The sequence below is a fragment of the Temnothorax longispinosus genome, unplaced genomic scaffold (genome assembly GCF_030848805.1).
Source record: "Temnothorax longispinosus isolate EJ_2023e unplaced genomic scaffold, Tlon_JGU_v1 HiC_scaffold_59, whole genome shotgun sequence".
Lineage (NCBI taxonomy): Eukaryota > Metazoa > Arthropoda > Insecta > Hymenoptera > Formicidae > Temnothorax > Temnothorax longispinosus.
This window is the reverse complement of record NW_027270440.1, coordinates 1-27,646: the sequence shown is the minus strand read 5'-3', so window position 1 is coordinate 27,646 and position 27,646 is coordinate 1. Positions and strand designations below refer to the sequence as shown.

General features: G+C 31.0%; 1 protein-coding gene across 1 annotated transcript; it reads left to right on the top strand.

Annotated features, from left to right (window-relative positions):
• Positions 1-12,761: 12,761 nt before the first annotated feature.
• Positions 12,762-27,640, top strand: LOC139824820 (fatty acid synthase-like). Its single transcript, XM_071797368.1, has 8 exons — positions 12,762-12,945; positions 14,256-14,503; positions 14,740-14,971; positions 23,748-24,166; positions 25,659-25,952; positions 26,293-26,500; positions 26,960-27,120; positions 27,285-27,640. Exons 1-8 carry the CDS (start codon positions 12,783-12,785, stop codon positions 27,609-27,611), a joined length of 2,052 nt encoding a protein of 683 aa, XP_071653469.1. The 5' UTR covers positions 12,762-12,782; the 3' UTR covers positions 27,612-27,640.
• Positions 27,641-27,646: the final 6 nt, after the last annotated feature.

Sequence of the window (27,646 nt, the reverse complement as noted above, 5' to 3'; positions counted from 1 at the left end):
AGAAATAGAAATTTGTACATTTTTGTTGAAATATTTAATTTTTTGTAGAAATGGTTATTTTTTTGTAGAAATATCTACGAAATAGTACCACAAATTACAATGTTCTCAAATCAAGAAATTATTGCAAGTACCTAGTATTTTATGAAAAACTACAATTTATAAAAAATAGTACAAAGATCTACAAATTTTAAAAATTTAAGAAAAAACAAAATCTTAAAAAATTAAATCATCTGCTTACTTGTAGAATACTACAAAAATTTACAAAAGTGTTCCAATTCTAGCATTTTCATGTAGGATTTTGTAGTACTTTTTAAATTTATGTAGAATTTAATAGATTCTGGCAATTATATTTTATAGTTTTTCAAATTTTGTAGAAATATTTCCGTCAGGGTTGCACCTGTTTTTTCATATTCATATTCTGTATTCAGGTTTTCCTCGAAGATAGAAGATCGTAGAGCGCGATGTTTCGACAACGTTGGCAGTATATAGTATCAGTAGTAGCAGTGGCAAGAGCAGAAATATCATCAGCGAGTCGTTAAACAGCAACAATATCGACGATAAAAGTGGAAGAGACGGACTTATCCGCTCGGGATGGACTTTCTCCTTCCGTAGACTACTCAGACGGAAATCGAGAAGTAACCGTTCCTCAGGAACAAGCAAGATTGATGAACCGCAGTGAATTATTTGAACTGATTGTGAGACAAAGACTCGAGATAAATACATTTATCCCGTTCTTCTCTCTTTTCCAAAGCAACCTCTGCGAAAAAATTCAGTTCTTATCTTAATTCGAAATGAAGCAAGGTGTTTGCGAACTGGTTGAATTCTTTTCGTCGGAGTAGTATTGAAACCGCCGAGGATTGCATTTCTTTTTTAATAAGCGACGCAGGTGAATTTATATATGGATTCAGAGATCTTGGAATCTTTAAAAGAATAAACAATAAATAATAATGCGTTTTCTCGATACTTCCTGTTTGCAGAGATAAAATGGTAATTTTATTTTTTTTTTTTAAGATTATGAATCATGCTGAGAATAATTTAGAAAACAATATCAGATATCTTGTAAAATATTAGAAATAACGTATAATTTCTAAAGTTTTTCATTTTTTTCTTATCTCGATAATGTTTTACGTCAGGAGTTTTTTTTAGTAAAAATTATATCGTATTCCAGAATTGAGAAATTCTAACAATAAGTGTAGATATACGTGATGTAGGAATTGAATATTGAATAAGTTAAAGAGAATTATATATGGTCAGAGGAAGATACCATAGTTAAGAAATATTAGAAATATGAATGTCTGTTAAGTTAGCACCCCCTTCCCCACACAAAAAACCGGAATAACACATATGCAGAAATTAAGTGCTCTTTATGTGCTAATTATGTGCTCTATTCACGATTTTTGTGCTTGAGCGGTTTCGCGGGAAATCATAATTAAAAGTAGAGATGCTGGCTTAACGTAAGCTAGCACCCCCACTCATTAAAATTACATATAAAATAAAAAACTCAATATGCTAGAATTATGTGCCTTTTATGTGCTTTCAAATGCCTCAAATAAAATTAGTCTAACTGTAATAGTTTAAAAGAAACAAAGCTTCCTTTATGAGGAAGCAATATACGCAAAAAAAGATCTATATACTACTGATATAAGAGTTAATAAGTATTAGTTAAAATACAGAAAGCGAAATAATTCTTGTCTTAAAATGTTTCTTGATTAATGTGTTCTCGAAATATGTACAATGAAATTTTCGTGCTCATTTCCTTTGACCGACCCGAACGTGAGCACCCCATACGTACAAGAGTAAAGTACCATTTAAAATACAGATAGTGAATTGGTTTTAGTCTTAAAATGTTCCTCAATTTATGTGCTCCCAAAATATGCACAATAAAATTTTCGTGCTCATTCTCTTTGGTCAACAAACCTTCCTGAAAGTGAGCACCACTATATTTACAAATATAAAGTGCTTACTAACTAACGATTCGTTTCCAGCCTATTGATTATAAGCTAAAAATGTTTCTCCACTTATTTTTGTGCATTTATGTGCTTTAAAAAATTCTTGATTAGATTTTGATGAGATTATTAAATAAATATAATAGCTATTTTTGAAATAAATCATAAGATAATTATATTATTAAAGTGTTACATTTAGTTTTACTATAAAAATGTAAAAACACAATATTCCATAATATATATCACACTATAGTGTGATATATATTATGGAATATTGTGTTTTTACATTTTTATTGCATCTTTAAGTTTTAAGTTATAGGTGTAGTTTTTGGAATTTTATAAATTTAGACGTTGTTATAAATGTCAATAGATATGTCCTTTATGCCGGAATTACGATGAACTTAACGTAACGGGACGCGACGGGACGCGAAGTAACGTAAAACCTAAACACATTGTTTTTATATGCGGCTGATTACAAACGACTTTACGTAACGCATATAAAAACAATGTGTTTAGGTTTTACTTTACTTCGCGTCCCGTCGCGTCCCGTTACGTTAAATTCATCGTAATCCCGGCATTATGTAATATTTATTGCGTTTTATGTTTTACATAATAAGTATAGCTTGAAGTTTTATGAGATTAATGGGTATTATAAACATAAATGTTTCCTTTATGTATGTGAACATAGTTTTGTATACGTTCTTGTCCTCGTCCTCGTCCTCGTCCGCGCCCACACCTGCATCCGAAGGAGATAAGCACAAATATCTTATTCTGTACATTTTGAAAGCACATAAATTGAGGAACAGTTTAAGACTAAAACCAATTTGCTATCTATATTTTAACTGGTACTTTACTCTTGTAAGTTGGGTGGTGTTCACGTTCAGGAAGGTTTGTCGGCCGAAGGGAATGAGCACGGAAATCTCATTGTGCATATTTCGAGAGCACATAAATTAAGGAACATTTTAAGACTAAAACCAATTTGCTTTCTGTATTTTAACTGGTACTTTACTCTTGTACGTATGGGATGCTCACATTCGGGTCGGTCAAAGGAGATGAGCACGAAACGTTTATTGTGCATATTTTGAGAACACATTAATCGAAAAACATTTTAAGACGAGAATTATTTCGCTTTCTGTATTTTAACTAATACATTATTCTTATATCAGTAGTATCCCCAGTAAAACAGGAACGTGGAATCCACGTTTCTTTCATGTGGACCAGCAACGTAGAATTCACATAGACAATCGAGTGGATCATCCGCTTAAAAACGGTAGTCGGATCCACGTGGATGAGATCATCGATTCCACGTGGAATTTACGTGAAAGTTTCGCGTCTTAATATTTTGGCGAGTACTGGGCAGTACTGGATTACTGGTAGTAATTTATTACACAGAGAACTACTGGTGCATAGTATTGAATTATACTCACCCAAAAAAACCTCTTAATACTAGAGGACACTGATTTCCGATATTCACCCGGCATAAAAAAATTATTTTTATCGAAATTTTATTACTATTTTATAACTAAATTTGTTTTTTAAGATGCAGTCTATGATTATAAATATTTTCTCGAATTTAAAAACACATATAAAATCACACCTTACCTTGGTGGGATTCGAACTCGGGACCTCTGGATCGTGAGCCAACTGCCTTAAGTGGTAGACTACTTCTTAATTTGATGTAAGTGTTATATACATATAGTCTACATATGTCATAACCAGCGCAAATATATAATTTTTTAAAAATCATCTTAAGAAACAAATTCAGTTTAAAAACTGATTATTATTATAACTCATAACTTTTGTATTTTTACGACATAATAAAATTCTTCAATTTTAAAATGTCTTACTATCATTTTCATTAATTATTCATTAAAACGTTTCATTTAGCTATATTAATTGCGATTGACAACATCAATGTCTCCTGAGATTGATAAATTATCTGTCAGTAGAACAGTGAAAATATCTACGCAAAATCTACATTGATACTACGCGGATGAGATACTTTGATTTTATCGATGGAAAAGAAACGTTGAATCCACGCGGATAAGGTACTTCGATTTTGGCGATGGAAAAGAAACGTTGAATCCACGCGGATAAGGTACTTCGATTTTGGCGATGGAAAAGAAACGTTGAATCCACGCGGATAAGGTACTTCGATTTTGGCGATGGATAAAAAACGTTGAATCTACGTGGATAAGGTACATCGATTTTAGCGATAGAAAAGAAACGTTGAATCCACGCGAATAAGGTTCTTCGATTTTGACGATGAAAAAGAAACGTTGAATCTACGTGGATAACTCGTGGATGAATCTCCATCCACGTATTACGTAGATTCGACGCAGATGCGACGTACCTGTTTTACTGGGGATATAGATCTTTTTTGCGTATATCTTTTAAACTATTACAGATAGACTATAATTTTGTTTGAGGCATTTAAAAGCACATAATTCTAGCATATTGAGTTTTTTATTTTATATGTAATTTTAATGAATAGGGGTGTTAGGTTACGTTAAGCCAGTACCCCCACTTTCAATTGCGATTTCCCGTGGCGCGAAACCGCTCGAGCACAAAAATCGTGAATAGAGCACATAATTAGCACATAAAGAGCACTTAATTTCTACATATATGTGTTATTCCGGTTTTTTGTGGGGGAAGGGGTGCTAACTTAACAGACATGAAATATGAACAAAACCTAACCTAACCTAACCAATAAGCAAAACCGCTTCAGAATTTTTGCAAAATGATACTTAAGCTTCCACATAGCAGTGTTGAAAATACCCACCCAAAAATTATTACAAAAACGTAACTTTATTATATGTTTATCCCTGCAAGACTGGTATCCTTATATTCTACCCGATAAAAACAGTACGTGAAATCCACGTTATTGCTACGTGGATCAGCATCGTGGAATCCACGTGGACATTCGAGTGGACAATCCGCTCAAGAACGGTACTGTACGTGGATGAGATCATCGATTTGACGTGAAATCCACGTGTTTCACTGAATAATTATTCACCCGACATAAAAAAATTATTTATTTCGAAATTTTATTATTTTTTAACTGTTTCTTAAGATGCAGTCTATGATTATAAATGTTTTTTTGTATTTGAAAAACACACTTACCTTGGTGGGATTTGAACTCGGGACCTCTGCATCGTGAGCCAACTGCCTTACGGTAGACTACTTCTTAATTTGATGTAAACGTTATATATAGTCTACATATATATGTCATAACCAGCGCAAATATATAATTTTTCAAAAATCATTATAAGAAACAAATTCAGTTTAAAAAGAGTAATAAAATTTTGAATTGGATATATGATATAATATTTCTTAATGTCGGGTGAATGTCAGAAACCAGTGCCGGCTCATTATGAAATTTTGTGTTCGTAAATATATTTATGAAAAAAGTATATTTATAAAGTTAAAACATTCTTATCAAATCCTTACAAGGACCTCACTAGACAAAAATAAGGAAACCTTTCGTTAATGAAACTTCAGAAATAATGCAGAAACATAAATTGCTGATGCACCGACTACGGCTAAAATGTGTCAATCGACATGGCAATTGCATACAAAATCTTATTCAATAGGTACAAGTTCATTCCACCTGCAGTATACAAAGTATAATTGCAGCATCAAATTATAATTCACTATTGATTATCCATTAAAAGCTATGACATTGCTATATAAACGCAGTATAATAATACTTTCATTGATTAATTATAATCTTTAATAGAAATTACGTGGATGTAGATTTATCTACAAACTATCCACATGGATGCAACGTTCTTTTTTCATCACTAATCGAAGTCTTTTATCCTCGAAATGTCGATAAAAATTCCCTGTACATATCTCTTAATAGATATATCCACAGAGAATCTACATTGATATTTCGAGGATAAAAGACTTCGATGTAGTGATGAAAAAAGAACGTTGCATCTATGTGGATAGTTTGTGGATAAATCTGCATCCACGTAAATTACGTGGATTCGACGTGGATGTGACGTGACTGTTTTTATCGGGTAATACCTGCCATAGATGCCATCTGTAATAAGGAAAGGATGCAAGTACTGTGAGAAACATGTATCACTCAATAAATAAAGTGTAATATGTAAATATTAATTTATTTTTATTGTTTTAGATATACATTTATCGAATATTGTAGCACTCACGATTATTAAAAGACCTAAAATCTAATACAAAAATTGTACGTCAGTATTCGTGTAAATAAAATAATTCGTCAAATTAATAGTGTTTTTCCTAAAATGGCATCTTATCCCAATGACTAGGAGAAGGATGCCACTCACTCTTTACATGCTGACATTATAGAAGAAATGGTTATTCGGGTTATAAGACAGCCATTTCATGTAGTTTTAAAATATGTTAAATAAATCTACTTTTAATAAAAAGAAATTATGAAACATCTTAACAAAGAAAAGTATAATATTATAAAAAGCCTACTCACCACTTGGGTTAAACAGATTTTTCCAGATTCAAACTGGTATGTGTCTCAGATATGCGAACAGATATGGATAACAGAAGGGTGGTGATTGTGTTTCTTATTGTAGAAGAAGTGAGTCCTATCGAAATTTATTCGTATATCAGAAATAGTGTTATCACAAAGATTTATGAGACGCGAATGAATTTCAATGGCTGCATTCAGCAGAAAAAGCAAGTTAGCGAGCGATCAGTGATTTTATTAAATGATTAAACCTTACCTTTAGTTCTTCCCTGAATCCAAGTGTAAAACCGATCGTAATAAAGAATCTTTGAGCGCTTATTGAGCTATGCTTTCTTCACTGAACGCAGCCATTGGAACTTTTTTCACAGTAAGAAATTCATCGCCCTTGTCTGTTTTACTGTATAAGTATCTAAAACATAAATTAGTTCGAATTGCTTGTGTGACACACTCACATAAATGATCACAACACCACTCAACATAGTGCAACTAAAGACTTCAATAAGTAACAACTCATCAGTGAAACGCAAAATTTTCTATGGCGTCAGATTCGAAAGAAAAATTTAGGAGGCATTACTTTCGTATCGACCCTCGTAGTAAAATAGTTAAAAGTTAAAAAAAAGGTTAAAAAGTTGATAACTTTTAACTTACAATTAGATTAGTTAATTTAAAAAGTATTAATTTTTATCTTAAACTAGTTATTTTTAAAACACATAAACTTAAACTTTTTAACTTTTTTTCCTGAGTTTTTTTATCTCTGAATATATGCCGATATTTTTTTCTATAAAATCTTGAACATTGGACAATTATTTTTAAAATGTAATTCTATGTATGTAATTCTCATAGATTTATATAGAAAGATCGGCCCCTGTAGTAAGAGGCAGCATGGTAACATTAATGATGCAAACATACCTCCACAGAGTCAATCTGTCTTTTTCTTCTGATCGCTTAGAAGAACACGCTGCCTCTTACGGCAGAGGCCGGTCTATTGAGTATCTATATTTCTGCACAACTTTCATAATTGTAAAAGATAAAAATATGTAGGGGAGACCGGGGCAAAGTTGCCACTATTTTTTCGGTGCCAATTTTTAACAACAAAACAAATAATTTTAGTAAAATATGGTGTATCGTTATAAAGAGTGAACCCTTGGCTACAAAATTTATAAGGGTATTTTTGGTCTACGTCGCTTTGTTCAACCGGTATAGAGTAAAAACGACAAAGGTGCAAAAATTGAAATATATCAAAATTGCTGGGCCGGAGTCGTTACTCCATTCTCGGACTGGATTTTAAATAAAAAAATACATAATTTCTATCATGAAAAATAATAGGATACATTTTATTAATTATTTTTTAATTAAAAAATGGAAACATTAATTAAAAACATAATGTCGAAAAATAATTACAAGAAAAGCGCACTTGTGTGCCCTATGCTCGCACGAAATGCACTGTTTCTCGTCAGTTCTTCTCAGCTCTGTTCTTTGTCATCTCTAAGCACACGCAGCACATATTATTTAAATCCTCGTCGGAATCCGACCACTGCTGTTTTCTTGACTTTGATTTTTGCCCTTTGATTTTTGAAGCTTCCATAATATTGTACGGCCATGTCATCCAAGTGTGCATTTCATCATTATTCTTCTTCAGTCAGTCGTTCAACGTAGTTCTCGGGACTCCAAATTGTTTTGCGGCTACTTTTGTCTTAATTTTATCTTTTTAATTATTTTATTTTTTTTTACCGTAAGAACTGCCTTCCTGAGTTGCTCCTTGTCGACGGGAGTCGTTGTGTGATGGTACGTGCGTACCATTTTCTTGCAATTGAGAAATACAATGACGCATTTGCAACGAAAAATAGAGCGAAATCACCGGGATAAAGTCATCGTCACAGTCCGCCTCGGTGGCTTGGTGACGACTTCCTCCGGGCCCGGACACAGATTTTAAGTTTGATCGCTCATAAAATATTATAAACCTTTTGACAGACAAAATTGTTGTAAATGTGTGCGAACGTATGACTAAAATTGAAATTAGAAAGCAAAAATGATCACTTTTTGCGTAATCGAAAAATCTCGAGATAGATTGCACCGATTTTATTCAGCAACCGAAAACTTTGCTCGAATATTTTACTCGAAAACTCGTTTCGCAAAAATTTTAGATGAACTTGATAACGTCTTGACGTTTATGCAATGACGTAAAATCAGTTAGTCGTTCTTTCTGCGTATTTGGCATTGGTTAACAATGCATTTTACATACAATTAAAATTAGCATATGCATCAGATGTCAAAGTTTAGCGGATACTATTTATAAAACAAAAGTCGTGTTTGCTCGACCCGACTGGCCAAATAATAAATATATTTCAAAATTCACAACGTTTCAACCGCATTTTCGGTCCTTCTCAAGTGATTCAGCTATGCATCCTCAAAACCGCGTACAAAATATCGATTACGTCGCTGACATCCATTGTTATCCAATAAAATTAATTAACAAGTACATTAACATCAGACTTAACGAGCTACAGACACGTCAGAATAATAGTTCTAGCAGTAACAATGTAGCCCAGGATCCTCGAAAGTTTATCACTATACCGTATATTAGGGGTCTTAGTGACGGTGTTGGCCGTACAATGCGCGATGCAGAATTCAGGGTTCTCCTCACCATTCCGAAAAAGTTGGATTGTATTATCAAAAGGGGGAAGGATACGCTACCGAATCTTAAGCAAACGGAGTTGATATATGAGATTGATTGTGCTAATTGCAACGCTGCATATATTGGTCAAACAAAAAGACACCTAGAGACACGGGTTAAGGAACATTGTTGTGATATTAGGAAGAACAGTGATAATCATTCTGTGGTTAGTAAGCACCGTCTCACGCATAACCACGATTTCAATTGGCAACAACCAAAAATTTATATAAGGAGCGACACTTTAAGAAACGTGAAATCTCTGAGATGTTTTTTATTAAAAAATGCGATTGCGCAATCAATCTTCAAAAAGACACAGAAAGTCTGCCCGCGAATTACAACCGTGTGATTGGCGTCACTTAATTTACACTTTTGTTCTGCTCGTTTCCACCTGTGAACACATCTATTTATTTGTTATGTATCGGTCATTTAGTATGACTTCGTCTGTCACGCTGTACTGATGTGTTCGCAGCTATGGCTTGCGACGTTTCTTCGTTCTGCGCTACCGCTCTCACTTTCCGTTTTGACGCACAGAATATGTAAGCCTTACATTTTACTTTGTACACTATTTATAACTTAACTATTTATAACTTAACTATTTTTAACTTAACAATTCAATTGTATTCTTACTTTTTATTTTATGACTTCTGAGCGTTTTTATCTTTTTGACTATCGTGAGCTTATTTCACTTTTTTAGCTTTACGTGTGCATGACCCCAGTAAAACAGGTACGTCGCATCTGCGTCGAATCTACGTAATACGTGGATGGAGATTCATCCACGAGTTATCCACGTAGATTCAACGTTTCTTTTTTATCGTCAAAATCGAAGAACCTTATTCGCGTGGATTCAACGTTTCTTTTCTATCGCTAAAATCGATGTACCTTATCCACGTAGATTCAACGTTTCTTATCCATCGCCAAAATCGAAGTACCTTATCCGCGTGGATTCAACGTTTCTTTTCCATCGCCAAAATCGAAGTACCTTATCCGCGTGGATTCAACGTTTCTTTTCCATCGCCAAAATCAAAGTACCTTATCCGCGTGGATTCAACGTTTCTTTTCTATCGATAAAATCAAAGTATCTCATCCGCGTAGTATCAATGTAGATTTTGCGTAGATATTTTCACTGTTCTACTGACAGATAATTTATCAATCTCAGGAGACATTGATGTTGTCAATCGCAATTAATATAGCTAAATGGAACGTTTTAATGAATAATTAATGAAAATGATAGTAAGACATTTTAAAATTGAAGAATTATTATGTCGTAAAAATACAAAAGTTATGTGTTATAATAATAATCAGTTTTTAAACTGAATTTGTTTCTTAAGATGATTTTTAAAAAATTATATATTTGCGCTGGTTATGACATATGTAGACTATGTATAACACTTACATCAAATTAAGAAGTAGTCTACCACGTAAGGCAGTTGGCTCACGATCCAGAGGTCCCGAGTTCGAATCCCACCAAGGTAAGGTGTGTTTTTATATGTGTTTTTAAATTCGAAAAAATATTTATAATCATAGACTGCATCTTAAAAAACAAATTTAGTTATAAAATAGTAATAAAATTTCGATAAAAATAATTTTTTTATGCCGGGTGAATATCGGAAATCAGTGTCCTCTAGTATTAAGAGGTTTTTTTGGGTGAGTATAATTCAATACTATGCACCAGTAGTTCTCTGTGTAATAAATTCCTACCAGTAATCCAGTACTGCCCAGTACTCGCCAAAATATTAAGACGTGAAACTTTCACGTAAATTCCACGTCGAATCGATGATCTCATCCACGTGGATCCGACTACCGTTTTTAAGCGGATGATCCACTCGATTGTCTACGTGAATTCTACGTCGCTGGTCCACATGAAAGAAACGTGGATTCCACGTTCCTGTTTTATTGGGGGATGTGGTTAGGGCACGATGTCAGCGACGTAATCGATATTTTGTACGCGGTTTTGAGGATGCATAGCTGAATCACTTGAGAAGGACCGAAAATGCGGTTGAAACGTTGTGAATTTTGAAATATATTATTATTTGGCTAGTCGGGTCGAGCAAACACGACTTTTGTTTTGTATTTATTTACTGGCGAAGGAAGCTTCTTATTTTGTTGATACTATTTATATTTATGAATGCGTAAATGCGTGACGACATTACACAAAGTAGATTAAACCATGTGATTAATCTTCGGTGGTCACACGAAGTCACAGTGACCCTAACCAATTTTCAAATAGCTGCATGCTGTTTAAAAACTAACGGTTTAAGTAGATAGCAAAAAATTCTAGAATTAAATTTAAACATTGTAAAATGTATTCTCATTATAAAAAATTAATTTTTTGAGTGGCATTATGTTAAAAAAAAAATCCTTTAAGAAATGTTCAAAAAAGAGGTATGACCACCGAAGGTTAAATCAGCACATTTTTCCATCACGCATGAATTATATGGATTTAAATAAAATTTGATTTTTCATTATTCCTTATTACTATATACATATAAATATATAATATAAAAAATAATTTTTCCTCTTGTAAAAAAATCTGAACAAGGATATTCCAGCGTGTTCGGTCAGTACAAGACTGCATGTACAGTAGACGGTGCACAATAATAATAATAATATATTCGTATTAAAATAAATGAATAAGTAATTAAGAACTCTTGATAATGAAAATAACAAGTAACAAGTAAAAAGATTGGTTTGAGAGTACAACGCCGTTAACAGTGCGTAAGTTAACGTTATCTCAACCTTTAATAACTAATAAGCAGAGTTGGGAACTAATGCGTTACTTGTAGTGCCGGGAGATGGTCAGGTAAATGGCGTGTGTAAAGATAAGTAAGAGTATAAAGGAGGATATGTATAGGGGTATACAAGTATTTAATTGTCAATTCATAAGGGGACACCAAGACCACAACGTTGATGACATCTTTTAAATCCAAATTACAATTTCGACATATGTACTTAAAAAATCTCCCTTAATATTCAATGTAGAAAAAAATAAAAACACTTTTATTATAGAGGGTGTTTCTTATATAAAGATCGCTTAAACTACATAGCGCTATATTCTTTATCAAAAATTGAATTGAAAAGTCCTGAGCTATTTTTTTACTATAATGCTTAATAAAACAGTAATTATTGAGTAAAGTCAATTCAATCAGTACTGCCTTTTAGCCGGACATACATCAGTGAGCCGCGCACCCGTAGTGCGCTCACGCAGATGCGACTTGGCAGAAGTTTCTCTGTGTCAAAGGAGAAATGCAAGAATTAAAAAAAGATTCTTTTAGGGACGTTCTAAACTTAAATCAGCTTAATAAACAGTAATTTCTTGGTATACTGTTTCTAAATTTATTCTATTATTATATACATATTCAGCATTGTGTCTGTCTCAGTAATTTCCATGATTGTATGGTAAACATGTATAATGAATGCATCAATGTTGAAATGTTAGAAATTTCGATCGGCTGCTACATTAATATGTATGTACAGGAAATGTAATAAATAGAGAGGATTGGAGATACGTGACTTAGTTGCGTTTTGACTTCATTCTTGAATGTTTCAATTGCCACGGTACTTCCACTTCCTATTGGTACGTATATATAATTTTAAATTGTATTTGATTATTTTCTTTATTTTACATTTATATCTGTTTTCTCAAAAAATAAATAATAGCATTTTGTTGTAGAATTTGTCTATTTTGAAAATAGATACTATGAATCGACCTAACTCGTATAACAGCATCGATGCTGAAGAAGAAATTGTTATCTCCGGCATTGCTGGCCGATTTCCTAATAGCGACAATTTAAAAGAGTTTCAAGAAAATCTTTTTAACAAAGTGGATCTTGGTTCAAGCGATCATAGACGCTGGAATAATTGTAATAAATTTTTCTATTAATATTAAGCTATATATATTTTTAAAATTTAAAAAAATTCGTATTTTATAATAATTATAATTAAAGATTTGCAATATTTAATTCATATATATATATAGTGTAACACACAGTTTATTCGATTCTGACATTGTTTTTAAAAATTTTTGTATCTTATATACATATATATATATATATATATATATATATATATATATATATATATATATATATATATATATATGTATATAAGAAAATAATCCTTGCGTAATTTATGTTGAAAATTACAAATTACATTTCATTAATTCGTGTCTGTGAAGTTGGCATATTATTTTCCAGCAGATAAAAAATAAAAGGAAGTTCTTGTCGCATGCAGTCGAGTTCTATAGTTCCTGATATACTTTTTAGTAATAGTTCTGGTAATTTTGCCAAAAAAAGTCTATTGAAAAAATTATCTGCTAGTTTTCCGTAGCATAGAGTGAGATGCCGACGAAATCTTGGAATTCCGGTTTATGTAAAATATTTTTTGGATAGTTCTGAGCATACAAAAGTATTTTCTAGAGAGTTCCCGACATTAGCAATGTTGTATGATTTTTTAATAAATTAATACCACCCGAAAGCCAAAAAATATTTTAAATAAACCGGAATTGCGACATTTCGTATAGTACATCATTGTATTCTCTTCAAGTACGCGGCGCTCGAACAATATAAATTTATTTAAAAAATCATACAATATTGCTAGTGTCGGGAACTCTTTAGAAAATGCTTCAGTATGCTCAGAACTATTCGAAAAATATTTTAAATAAACCGTAACTGCGACTACAACATTGCTAGTGTCGGGAACTCTTTAGAAAATGCTTCAGTATGTTCAGAACTATTCGAAAAATGTTTTATATAAACCGGAACTCCGAGATTTCGTCTGCATCTCACTCTATGCTACGGAAAACTATAGCAGATAATTTTTTCAATGGACTTTTTTTGGCAAAATGATCAGAATTATTGTTAAAAAGTATTAGAAACTATAAAATTTGACTGTATGCGAGAAGAATTCTCTTTTATTTTTGATCTGCTAGAAAATGATCTGCTACGGGAAGTTAGCAGATCATTTTTTCGATTGACTGTTTTTTGAGTAAAATCACCAGAATTATTACTAAAAAGTATCAGGAACTATAGAACTCGATTGCATGCGACAAGAACTCTTTTTTATTTTTCATTTGCTGAAAAATGATATGCCAATTTCATCAACATCATTAATTCAAACACTTTTATGACCTCCTTTTTCTTGTTACTTGTTAATATATTTATTTCTTATATAGCTTATTATAACATGCCTCATCGAATCGGTCAAGTCAACAATATCGAGAAATTTGATTCAGAATTTTTTAATATACCCGCTACGGAAGCTCATATAATGGAGCCTATGTCTAGAATGTTATTTGAACATACTTACGAAGCAATTATCGATGCGGGTGTGAACCCAAAAGAATTACGAGGAACAAGAACGAGTGTTTTTACAGCACTTTCTACATCTGAGACTCAATCGTATTTTTCTAGTAAACCTGAGGTGTGATATATTTAATTAATATGTACAGCATAATTAATAGAAATTTATTTAAGAAAGTAATAACCATATGTAAAATTCTTATTGCAAGCACAGAAATCTGTCCCCTTTTACTATGTAAAGTACAGAAATATTATACAATATTTTTAAATAATTTAAAAAATAAATATTTAACTTATAACTTATTATTTATACATTTTAATATTTTAAATACATTCAAAACCATGTACTGTGATTAGCTTGCTAGATTATCTATGATTGGAAACAACATTTCTTTCGTGGCAAACCAAATTTCTTATTGGCTCGGCGTTACTGGACAATCGCATAACATTGATACTGCATGTAGTTCAAGTAACGTTGCTATAGTGAAAGCTTACGAGCTGATTCGGTCCGGAGAGTGCGACGCGGCCATTATCGCTTCCGCTAATCTATGCCTACATCCTCATATACAATTTCAATTTTACCATCTAGGTATGTATTTATTATATCTTATTATATTTTATATTTGTATATTGTATGTTGGATCATAAGAAATATTGATATATTTAAGTACTTATCTATCTCATTTATTTTCATTTTTACGCAAAATTTCAGATTTTGCTTCCTCATAGAGGAAGCTTTGTGATGGTGAAAATAAAATTTTTCGAGATTTTGATGGAAATAGGTTTAGAATGTTCTAAAATGTCGAAAAATCGTATTAGTAAAAAATGTTCGAAAGTATGTATTTATGTGTGTGTGTATGTACAGATTTTTGTACACGCATCTACTTTTACAATTTTTTAGATACCGGGTTGAAATTTTTCACGCAAATAAAGTATCATAGAAAGTATGTTCTCCTCAAATTTTATTAAAATCGGTTGACTGGTATAGATTTTATTGGAATTTTTTTTTAGAAAAGTGTATTTTATTTTATAGCTTTCTCAATATTTGAGATAGCGATCTATATCTAATTCTATTAAATTTTTCAGTTTTTTTCTACCCTTATTTCATATATAATTAATTAAGATTTGGTTAATTAGTTCTGGAGTTACAGACGTTTGAAATTTCGGAGATTTTGATCGCGTATAAAGCTAAGTCTAATCAACCGAATTTAAAAGAATTATATATGAAATAGGGGTAGAAAAGACTGAAAAATATAATAAAATTAGAAATAGATCGATATCTCCAAATTTGCGGAAGTTAAAGCTTCCTCTATGAGGAAGCCAAGTGTAAATTTCTAATTTGCACAATTTTATTACATTTTTATATAATTCATAGAGAATAAATGTTATGAAAATATGTAAAGATGATTTTTTATAGTAGACAATTCATATCTTACACTTTTAATTTTATAACAAACAAGAAAGTAGTTCCGAATAAAAGATATATCGTGATCTGTTATACAATATAAAATAATAATTTCAAAAATAATTGTTAGTTTTTTATATATACTAGAACAATACAAGCGCGCGCTACGCGCGCGCCATTTAGCTTTTTCATTATATATATCACAAAATACTACAATACTACACGCGCTTAAACATAAAATAAATACAATACTACTACATTATAGCTTAAATATATATACGCGCGCCATTTATTCTTTAACTGTACATTTTTAATGATATACGCACATAATTATATATGTCAAAAACTACTTTTATATAAAAATTTAAGAGGAGAAAAATTATACATATATTTCTTTATATACGTAGTTTTTAACTTGTTTATTATTTCGCTGACTGCCAAGATAAATTTTTAATGCTTCCCAAGAACGTACTCGTGAAAAGGCAACATAAGGTTGTCCATGATTAAAAACATCTTTACGAAGATCTATTCCTACTCTGTCAAATGTTTGTCCCTGTCACTTGTTAATTGTCATAGCAAAAGCTAATTTTATCGGAAATTGTCTTTTTTTAAAAATGAAAGGATATACATTTTCGCAATACAAAGTTATACGATTTAAGAAAACAATATCTCCTACTTCATCACCCGTTAAAATTTTACATTTCAATAAGTGATCAGCAAGTTCTATAATCATTAATCTAGTGCCATTGCAAAGACCTTCATTGATACTGAGGTTTCTAATTAACATAATGACACAATTCGGTCTTAAACGTAATTCACAAGGAGGAAGAGATGATGGAGACAAAGTATTTAAATATTCTGGTAGTAAAACTTCACCAATGTCACCATTATCACCACAGTTTTCAGTACTATCTGTACTTGTATAAATTCGTTCTTCAAATGTATCTAATAATTCGACAACTCGTTTATTAATTTCATCTACATCGACATTTCTTGCAGAAAGTATTGCACACTTTGACATTTTATTAAATTCTTTATTTCGTATTAGATCACCATATATATCTTCTACAATATCGGCGTTAATTGGTGTAATACAATAATCCGGAAGTTGTATATTATATCATTAGAATCATTTAATATGCCATCTCCCATATCTAATAGAAATTTTGCAAATTCAGTTTCCTCTGGAAGAACTCGCATGTTTTCCGTTAAAGAGAAACTTATAAAATGTCTCCAAGTAGAACTAAACTTGATCGAAAGATTCACGATTTCATTTCGAGTACCATTATGTATCTTAATAGGGAGAAGCTGTCTAAAATCACCACCTAATACAATAATTTTTCCACCGAAAGGTAAATCATTATTCATAATGTCATGCAACGTTCGATCCATAATCTCTAGAGCATATCGTGGTGCCATTGGCGCTTCATCCCAAATAAAAATATCTGTTTTTTTCAAATATTGAGCTTCTTTTGATTGAATTTTAATGCTGGATGATGAATCAGCAAATAATGGAACCGGCAATCCAAATGTCTTATGAACCGTTTTTCCTGCTGGCAATAACGTCGCTGCAATGCCCGTAAAAGCCATTGTACATACATGTTTCTTACGAATTTTAGCTAAATGATAGATAGTTGTGTATGTAAACGTTTTACCTGAACCACCTGGACCATCGATATAAAAACAATTGCTATTGTGATTATTATTATCTAATTTTTTAAATATAAGATCTACTATTTCTTTTTGCTTGTCATCAAACTGTTCATATTGTCTGATACCAACTTCCATAGCTTGCTCAAGTGTTGTATAATCTTCGTCTTCATAATTTTCTGTCAATTGTTCCATTTGTGGAAAATCTGCGAAAGTTTTACCCTCAGCAGAAAGCATGGTACCAATTTGTGCATAAGCTTTCTGTTGTCCTTGTAACAATCCAAAGTGTCGCACATAGTCTTCTGACATCGCTACTTTAAAATTTTCCCAAAGCTCTTCAGGATGCAACGGTTGACAATGTAATAATATACGTACAAATAATCTACGAAGTTGTCTTGGCATCATCCATCCAACAGCTTCATTCATAGCTCGTCTCCATTCATCATCATCTTCAATCAAACCTAAAGCCAGACATGCCGCTGAAAATGATTGACAAACTTCTCCATTTACAGTTTTTAAATTATCGAAACTCGTAGCTCCTTTTACAGTGAATAATAATAGTCGTAAATGATATAATTCAGTTTGTGTTGGACTAACGGAATACATTCGTCCTATACAATTATAATGACTTTTGCGTTTAACCCAACGTGATAGATTTCTTCCATTAATTTTCTCTTTCTTAAACGTATAATAGCGTGGAATTTCTACATATAAATACTGTCTTGCTTCTTCATCACGAGAATTTAATGAGAAATAATCAATTAACATTGTAACTTGATTTAAAGCAGAAGTCATTGCTTCTTTAATGGCTTTATTTTCGATTATAACATTTTGTTCATTAGGAAGATGCACAGGCAAACGTACAATAGTATAGCTTTTATCTTGTAGCTTCTTTTCAAAAATACGCCAACTGGCTTCTACAGGTCCAACATAACGAGTTTCTATAAAATCATGTATCTCATCATGATCAATAATTACATTTTCTGTTATTGGCTCAATTGTTATAGCAGCAACATCATGTCCTTTGTAAATATACTTATACAGATATTTAACCGATTTAATACTTGAAACTACCTCAACATTTATGTGACAATTAAAAATGATCGATAAAGTAGGACAATACGGAACTACATAACGATTATCAACTATATATCCACCAGGGCGTTCAAAATTTCTACTATTATTTCGTCGACGATAATAAGGATAAGCATCTTCATCCATTCTGGTTTCTTCAAGATATGGTTGAGGATAATGTTTCGAACACTTTCCATCTACCAAACAACAATCACCACAAGGTCCATGAATCATATGTTTCATTACTATATCATGTAAAGTACGAGTGTCACAAGGATCAGGAATTTCAGCAGAAATATATTTGTCAACAATTTGTGGAGTTGTGATTTTAAAATCGTATTTTAAAGTAACTAACATATGAACATGTGGCAAACCACGTTTTTGAAATTCAATGACATATACAAAGGCTGCTATTTCTCCAAAAAATTTTTGTTTAACAATTAAATCAATTAAATAATTCTTTTTAATATTAAAAACACGTCAGAAGCTTGTTGACCAGGTAAAAGATTTTCTTCAATTTTACGCCATTTTGGATTGCAAGTCATTGTAATAAAAAGATCTGGTTTACCAAATTTACTAACTATTGCCATTGAATCTTGATAATTTTGTAACATATTACGCGGTGGTCCAATAAATGTGGATGGAAGTATAATCATCTTTCCAATGCGTCCATTTAAATTATTTGCTGTAGTTTGTAAATAATCTTTTAAACCTTGATATGTTTTAGTACGTAATTCTTTTTGATGATTTCTACAATAATTTATTCTGTCCTTTTCAATTTTTACATAATTGTCTACAAGCCACTGTTGAAATAGACGACGCCCTAATAAGAAGACGTTGAATTCATCACGAATAGCCATTCGATATTTAATATACTGGCCTCTAGTTATTCGTTTATTACTATTTAACTTTGTTAAATTACAATGCCATCCTTGAGTACCATATAGATAAAATAATGAATATATCCATGGTTCAACATTTGGATCTATGGTACTAACGTTTTGTAAAGTTTTGTCATTTCTATTACGTATTGTTACGTATGATTCTGGAATTTCTCCATCAGCAGTCGTCCGAAAAACAGCAGCAACTTCATTAGTTCTTTGAGCATTATATCGTGGGTCGATCCATACCTGGTCTTAATGTAAATAATAATTGTAATTCTGGCAACAATTCTCCAGATTCTATTTCTAATTGTTGTTGATTTTCTAATTCTTCACCCATTATTTGATAAGATTGAGCAAATATATTAAATTCTCGTATTATATGTTCAAGATTTTGTATAATTTTAAAATCTAAATTTGAATTTTCATTAAAACGATAATTTATTGCTTCATTAGAATCTATAATAAAAAGCTGACCGTAAGTCGGATTTTCATTGTGGGCAGCATATAATGCTGTATTTATTTGATAATAAATTTGTCCTTGTATTTTGAAACAATATGGACCTGATCGTCTATTTTGAAAATTAACTAAATTAGCATTAAATGACGCAAATAAAAATAAACTATTATAACTGCAAATATATTTGAAAAAATTATTGGATTTTGCATGACTACCATTAAATAAATTACAAAGAAATTGTGGAGGTTGAGGTAAAGATTCCAAATATACCGCACCATGATTACAACAATCATGAAATGAATCTCCCTTATTAGATATTTTTTCAGCTGCAAAATGTTTTGCATTGCAAAACACATTCAGTTTAAAAAAAGTAATAAAATTTCGAATCGGATATACAAATATAATTTTTTCTTAATGTCGGGTAAATTATTATTATACTACAAAATAGACCTATTGGGCCAACGTCGCGCCGCGCGATTACAAAAAGAAATAAACTTCTTTATTCTAACTTATCTGTAAAATAAAAAGCGAGTCATTATAAAAAAAAACCTTACCCAGCACCACATACACACATGTCTAAAACCGCATAACCCGGGAAAAAATCTCTTATTTATTTATATTAGTTTATATTAGTTTATATTAGTAGATACATGATTATATATGATCATATAAGAAATGAAAAATATAATCTTAAACAATATTATATGGCCATATATAAGCATATATGATTGTATACTCGGGAAAAAATACTTCTTATTTGTTCATATTAGTAAATATATAATTATATATGGTCATATAAGAAATGGAAATATAATCTTAAACAATATTATATGGCTAAATCTCTTTAAATATAACTTTATATAGTCATATATGGTTTTATATACTAGTATATTATCATGTGTGATCATGTAAAAGTATATTTATAAGATTAAAGATAATCATATATGAATATATACTCTATAATGGATCTATCCATATAAATTTGTATAACTGTTATAAAAATATTCTTCTAATAGTATATTATTTTACTTGACAATATCAAATTAATATAAAATATATTATTTTAGTTTCAGTTTACACAATTGCGTTTTAAGTCCGACAAAGTCCATATTGGCACGCAGTGCCAATTTAAAATAAATCGAATTATTATACAAAGTTGTTCTTAAGAAATTCTTTCTGTATCTACAAACTACAAAATATGTAATATGAGCGATTTTATGGTTAACATTTTTAAGAAATAAAAAATTGTGCAAATTAGAAATTTGCACTTGGCTTCCTCATAGAGGAAGCTTTAACTTCCGCAAATTTGGAGATATCGATCTATTTCTAATTTTATTATATTTTTCAGTTTTTTCTACCCCTATTTCATATATAATTCTTTTAAATTTGGTTGATTAGACTTAGCTTTATACGCGATCAAAATCTCCGAAATTTCAAACGTCTGTAACTCCAGAACTAATTAACCAAATCTTAATTAATTATATATGAAATAGAGGTAGAAAAAACTGAAAAATTTAATAGAATTAGATATAGATCGTTATCTCAAATATTGAGAAAGCTATAGGATAAAACACACTTTTCTAAAAAAAAAAAAAAAAAAAAAAAAAATCCAATAAAATCTATACCGGTCAACCGATTTTAATAAAATTTGAGGAGAACATACTTTCTATGATACTCTATTTGTGTGAAAAATTTCAACCCGGTATCTAAAAAATTGTAGAAGTCTACAAAAATTGTACACACACACACACACACACACACACACACACACACACACACACACACACACACACACACACACACACACACACACACACACATATATACATACTTCCGGACATTTTTTACTAATACGATTTTTCGACATTTTAGAATATTCTAAACCTATTTCCATCAAAATCTCGAAAAATTTTTTTTTCACCATCACAAAGCTTCCTCTATGAGAAAGCAAAACTGAAACATGTATTTAATAATAATTGATATTGTGAAATATTATTAAGCATCAAGATCCGCTTCGACCGAAAACGGCACTTCTCTCATCGCTCATAAATTATTTTAAGTTTTCTTTTTTTTCTAATTTTGCATAAGATACTTAATTTTTTTAATTGACATATTAATTTTTACTTTCCATGGAAAGGTTGAAGGTTTGGTTGAAGGTCTGTTAATTTCCATGTAAAATTGTAGTATCTTATAAACATGTAAAAAAAGCAAATTTATGTAAATTTTAATGAATTCACGAGTTGTAAAAAGCTTAAGAATTGTGTCGTTTTTTGTATGTGTCGTTTTCTGTAGAACCTTGTAGTATTGTATGCAAAATTACAATCATTCACGAATCAGAAATTTATATAGGTAAAAAATTGTACATTTATGTATTTTTCTATTGGTCTTTACAACAGACTATACGAAAATAAAAACATAAGTATTTTGACTTCTGCGAATTAAGAAGTTATTAATAATAGATGAATTTTGGAAGATTTGTGTAAAAACTTGTAACATTTAACTAAAAATGACAAATTTTAATTAGCCATAATTGTAATAAATTTTTTAGCTGTACAAACAAATCGGTATTTGTTAGTATTTGTACGCAGTTGTAGTATTTTATGAGAAACTAAAAACTGAATTAGATTCTAAGTTGCATAGTTTTACGATACGTAAATTGTGGTAGATTTCTATAGTTATTTATAAATAATTGTAGTATTCTACAAGTAAGCAGATGTTTTAATTTTTTAAGATTTTGTTTTTTCTTAAATTTTTAAAATTTGTAGATCTTTGTACTATTTTTATAAAATTGGAGTTTTTCATAAAATACTACTTGCAATAATTTCTTGATTTGAGAACATTGTAATTTGTGGTACTATTTCGTAGATATTTCTACAAAAAAATAACTATTTCTACAAAAAATTAAATATTCCAACAAAAATGTACAAATTTCTATTTCTAGTTAAATTTTGTAGTTATTCATAGAAATTTTTTCCGCCAGGGATGGTGAAAAATATAGTATATATCTCACAAGTATACGTCATAGACTAATTTTATATATGTACCAACAGCTGGAAGATTATTTTACTAAAGTTTTGCTCCACAATCTAATCGTAGAGTCCACAGATAATAAGATAAATAGTATTAAAATTAAAACCGAAATTGCTATTAGGAAAGTGCGATCAATGTTCACATTCCAGACAAAATAAATTTATTGTTTATTTTTTTAGCCTAATAATATTTCTGTGTATTTATACATATATTTCCAACTTATTGTTAGTAAACTGCGCGCCAATCTTTTTTTGGACTTAGATAGAATACAGCTTCCATTGGAATATTAATATCCCCCTCCCTCATAAATTGATATCAATTTTACTTTGATGCTAATAAGCAGTTTACTAATTATAAGTTGAAAATATATATTATAAATACACACAGAAATATTATTAGGCCACCCAGATCTAGCTTGGACCATAAATGGCAGTTTCTTCTACATTGCTTATATATATTTAATTCTATTGTTTTTGTATCTACTTCTAAACTCTACAACTAACATTATTTTTGTGCATTTTTGTGCATCTTTGAAGAAATTTGATATTTAATAAGCAAAACAGTATTAATTAAAAATGAAATATTAGAGAAAGCATAAATAAGGAAAACACATTGTCAAAATAAAATTATTTGCATTTTTGTTTTAATTAATAGTGTAAAATCGAAATAATTGATAATATTAAAATTTCAATGTATGTCTTCAATACTTACTAAAATATACATATTTATATTCGCGTTTTTTATTAAAATAAAATAAAATTTATTTTACTTATAACATTTATTTTGCCAGTGTTTATCCTGTATTTCTGCGTTTTGTAATAATATCAAAGAAATTTGTTTATTAGTATCAATTTATTTTTCTCAGGGGTTTTGTCTTCTAATGGTTACTGTAAACCCTTTGACGAGGAAGGCACCGGATATATGCGTAGCGATACGGTCGCAGTAGTATATCTGCAAAAGGCAAAAAATGCAAGAAGAATATATGCGACCCTCGTACACGGTAAAATAAATTGCGATGGTTTTAAAGAAGAAGGTATTACCTTTCCATCGGTCGAAAAGCAAAAAATATTGTTGGACGAATTTTATAAGGAATGTGGGATCTCACCTAATGAGTTATCTTACATGGAGGCTCATGCAACTGGTACTCTTGCCGGTGATCCCGTAGAAGTTATGTCTATTGACCAGATTTTATGCGCTAAAAGAAACACTCCTTTATTGATGGGCTCTGTAAAATCGAATATTGGACATTCCGAACCCGCCAGTGGCCTTTGTCAAATCGCAAAGGTACATTTGTAATAAAATGATTTAACACTGACTTTGCTTAAAATGTGATTATAGCAATTTATATTTTTTTATATTGTTACAACTATAATACATATGTATATAATACATTTATATAAAATAGATAGATAGATAGATAGAAATGATACTTTATTACCCCAAGGGATCTAAAAGGGCGTTTTGTAGGGCGTACCCAACCCTGTACATCCAATTTACAATAGCTTATGATTTACATACATTATGTTACATATAATTTTTATAGACATATTCCTTTTCAATTCTTTTCGCTGTCTCGTCCTCCTCGGTCCTCTTTCGTAATAGTTGGATCCTCCCTCTTCCTTTCCTATTCTCCTCCCTCCTTTATCTCGTCTCATTTCTTCTATTGCTTTCATCCATTCTTCTCCTTCTCCCTTTTCTCCCAGTAATCTCCCCACCACATCTTGCCATCCCTCTTATTCCCACCGCTCCCATCTCGTACATTGCTCCCATATATGCTCCCATGTCTCCTCTTCCCTCCCACATATCCTGCATTTTTTATTCTCCTCATTTCCCCAGTATAGTCCCTCCCTCACTTCGTTATCAAGTCTAATTCTTGCAACCCTGCTCCATCTTGCTTCCTCCCATCCCTTCTTTAGATAATCCGGAATCCCGTTCTTCCTTATACTCTTATACTACCTATTGTACTTCAATTCTATGATCTTTTCCATCCTTTCTTGTTTCTCCTTCCATTTCTCCTTCTTCTCCAATACCTCCTCTTCTAACTCCTCTTCCCTTTCCACTTCTACCCCGATCTCTTCCAGATAGTCCTATCTCTCCTGCTCCCATCTTCCTATTATTCTTCCCCTCTTCCATCTCTCTTTCATTTCTTCCAAACACTTTCTCGCTATTTCTCCTCCTTTACCTTCTTCCAGTTTTCTTTCAAACTTCCATGCTCTCTTACTTGCTCTAGCTCTCATCTTTTCCCTTTCTAATTCATCTCTAACCATATATCCTGGCGTCCTCCAGTTTAGTCCAAGTACCCATCTGAGATATCTCTCATGAATACCTTCTATTTCCCTCCTTTCCCTCTATCCCTATATTTCTGCTTCGTATCCCATCACCGTCCATATCAGGGTGTCATATAGCCAGAGATCCTTCTTTTGCAGTCTTTTTTCCACATCCTTTTCCCTATCCCCCACACTTCTCTCATTACTCTTGCTGCCTTCCTTCTTCTCTCTCTAATATGCACCTCCTGTCCTCTATTCTCCTTCAACGTATACCCCAGATATTTGAACTCTTTGACCTCCTTTAACTTCTTTCCCTTCCATCTCCAGTCATACTTCTTCTTCCTTCCTCCTCCCTTTCTAAACCGCATTATCTTTGTCTTCTCTATACTCAGTGTTAAACCTTTCCTGTCTAGATATCCCTCTAACCTGCTTATCATTGATCTCATGTCCTGTTCCTCCTCCGCCAACAACTATAATTACTGCTAATAAAAAGATGTGATTTCTTAAAGGTATTATTAGCGATGGAAACTGGTATAATTACACCTACTATACACTTGAAACGTCCGCGAAAAGAGTTAACTGCTATTATCGAAGGAAGAATAAAGATCGTCACTGAACCAACAGAATGGGAGGGTGGTTATGTAGGTATCAATTCTTTTGGGTTTGGAGGGGCTAATAGCCACATATTATTAAAATCAAATCCTAAACAAAAAATCAACAATGGAGCTTCGAATGATGACTTACCTAGGGTTGTAGCTGTATCTGGTCGTACGGAGGAAGCAGTTAAAATCATTTTTGATTACGTAAGCAAATAATATTGTAACGCGGCTTACTTTATTTATTTCAGCAATGTCTTTTTATGACATTTACTTTTCTATTACCATATAAATATAACAAACATAAAATAAATTTAAATATAGTATATTTACAAAAAGTCTCTAAAAAAATAATTTCGCATATATAATAAAGTATACATTTTTTAAATTACTATATTTTAAATCTGCACAAAAAAGAAAAGTCAATGTGTTTTGTTTAATATATTATTAGCAAAACATTTTTTGCAAAATTAATTAGTATTATCTTTTCTTTTATGTAAAATTATTTCAAGAAGGATAAAATAAATATTATTGTTACTAAATGCAGGTGCGGAATCAATTAACAGATCCAGAATTTATATCCTTATTACATCATATTCATAATGATAATATAGAAGGTCACCTTTACAGAGGGTACATGATAACTGAGTCTAAAATATCTCATAATGCAATTATTAAAGTAGAACATACTCCATATACGAAAAGACCGATTTGTTTTATATTTTCTGGACTAGGATCTCAATGGTTTGGAATGAGTAAGTAAATATATTATTGTAAAATACTTCAAATATACAAATTTTAACAATTCTTAAGAATATACATTATACATATAGCATATAAGAATAATCAATAATCTTTCACAATTATTCAGAAAACACTATAATCATATAATCTTAATATATTCTTAATATGTTTTCAACTCCATAATACTGCACAAACGTTCTATTTGTTACTCCCTATTTATTAGGAATTTAATTTATAAAATCTAACTTATAAATTTAATTTATAAAATTTTAGAATTTAAGTAAAATTGAATTCTAACAAAATATTCTATCAGAATAAATATTACAATATGGCGAACAGCTAGATTCTTTTCTTGCATACATTCAATACTAAATAGCGTGTGTGTATGTGTTTGCGTGTGTAAATACGCAAATAATTTGATATACATATCTGTATATTAAAATTTAAAAACTTTTTTAAAATTTTAATAGGTCGCACTCTAATGAAATTCCCAGTGTTTGCCAAGGCAATCCAGAAATGTGATATTGTCCTAAGAACTTACGGAATATTACTTACAGATATTTTAACAAATGATAATAAAAATATTTTTGATAATATCATTAATTTATTATTGGGTCTCGTTGGACTACAAGTAAGAAAAAATTTTTCTTTTTAACCTTATAAATGTATTTTATACGTATATATATCATATATCAAAGACAATTAAATATTTACTTATAATTCTAATCTTTATTTAAACCAAATGGTATTTCCATTTGGTTTAACCATAAAGTATTTCTTTTATATATATTACAGATTGGATTGGTCGATCTTTTAACATCTATTGGTATCGTCTCCGATTTTATAATCGGTCATACCATTGGTGAACTAATTTGTGGATATGCCGATGGGTGTTTAACGGCCGAAGAAACGATTCTGTTGGCATATTTCATCGGTTTAGCACTTCATGAGTCGAAAATAATTAACGGTTCTATGGCTGAAATTAATCTCGATTATAAAACCTTAAAAGTCATATGTCCTTCAGATATCGATATAGCTTGTTACAATAGTTCTTCTAATTTTATTGTGAGCGGACCAACAAATTCTATAAAAGCATTCCTCACCAAACTGCAGGTATACTAATGCTTATAAACAACATAATATTATCTGCTTAGTTT

Bases quoted from the DNA above. Each gene is read 5' to 3' on its own strand.
- LOC139824820 (XM_071797368.1), top strand. From the start codon at position 12,783: ATGAATCGACCTAACTCGTATAACAGCATCGATGCTGAAGAAGAAATT. The intron at 26,501-26,959 runs GTAAGTAAATAT...AAATTTTAATAG, and splicing joins ATCTCAATGGTTTGGAATGA to GTCGCACTCTAATGAAATTC. The intron at 27,121-27,284 runs GTAAGAAAAAAT...TATATATTACAG, and splicing joins TGGGTCTCGTTGGACTACAA to ATTGGATTGGTCGATCTTTT.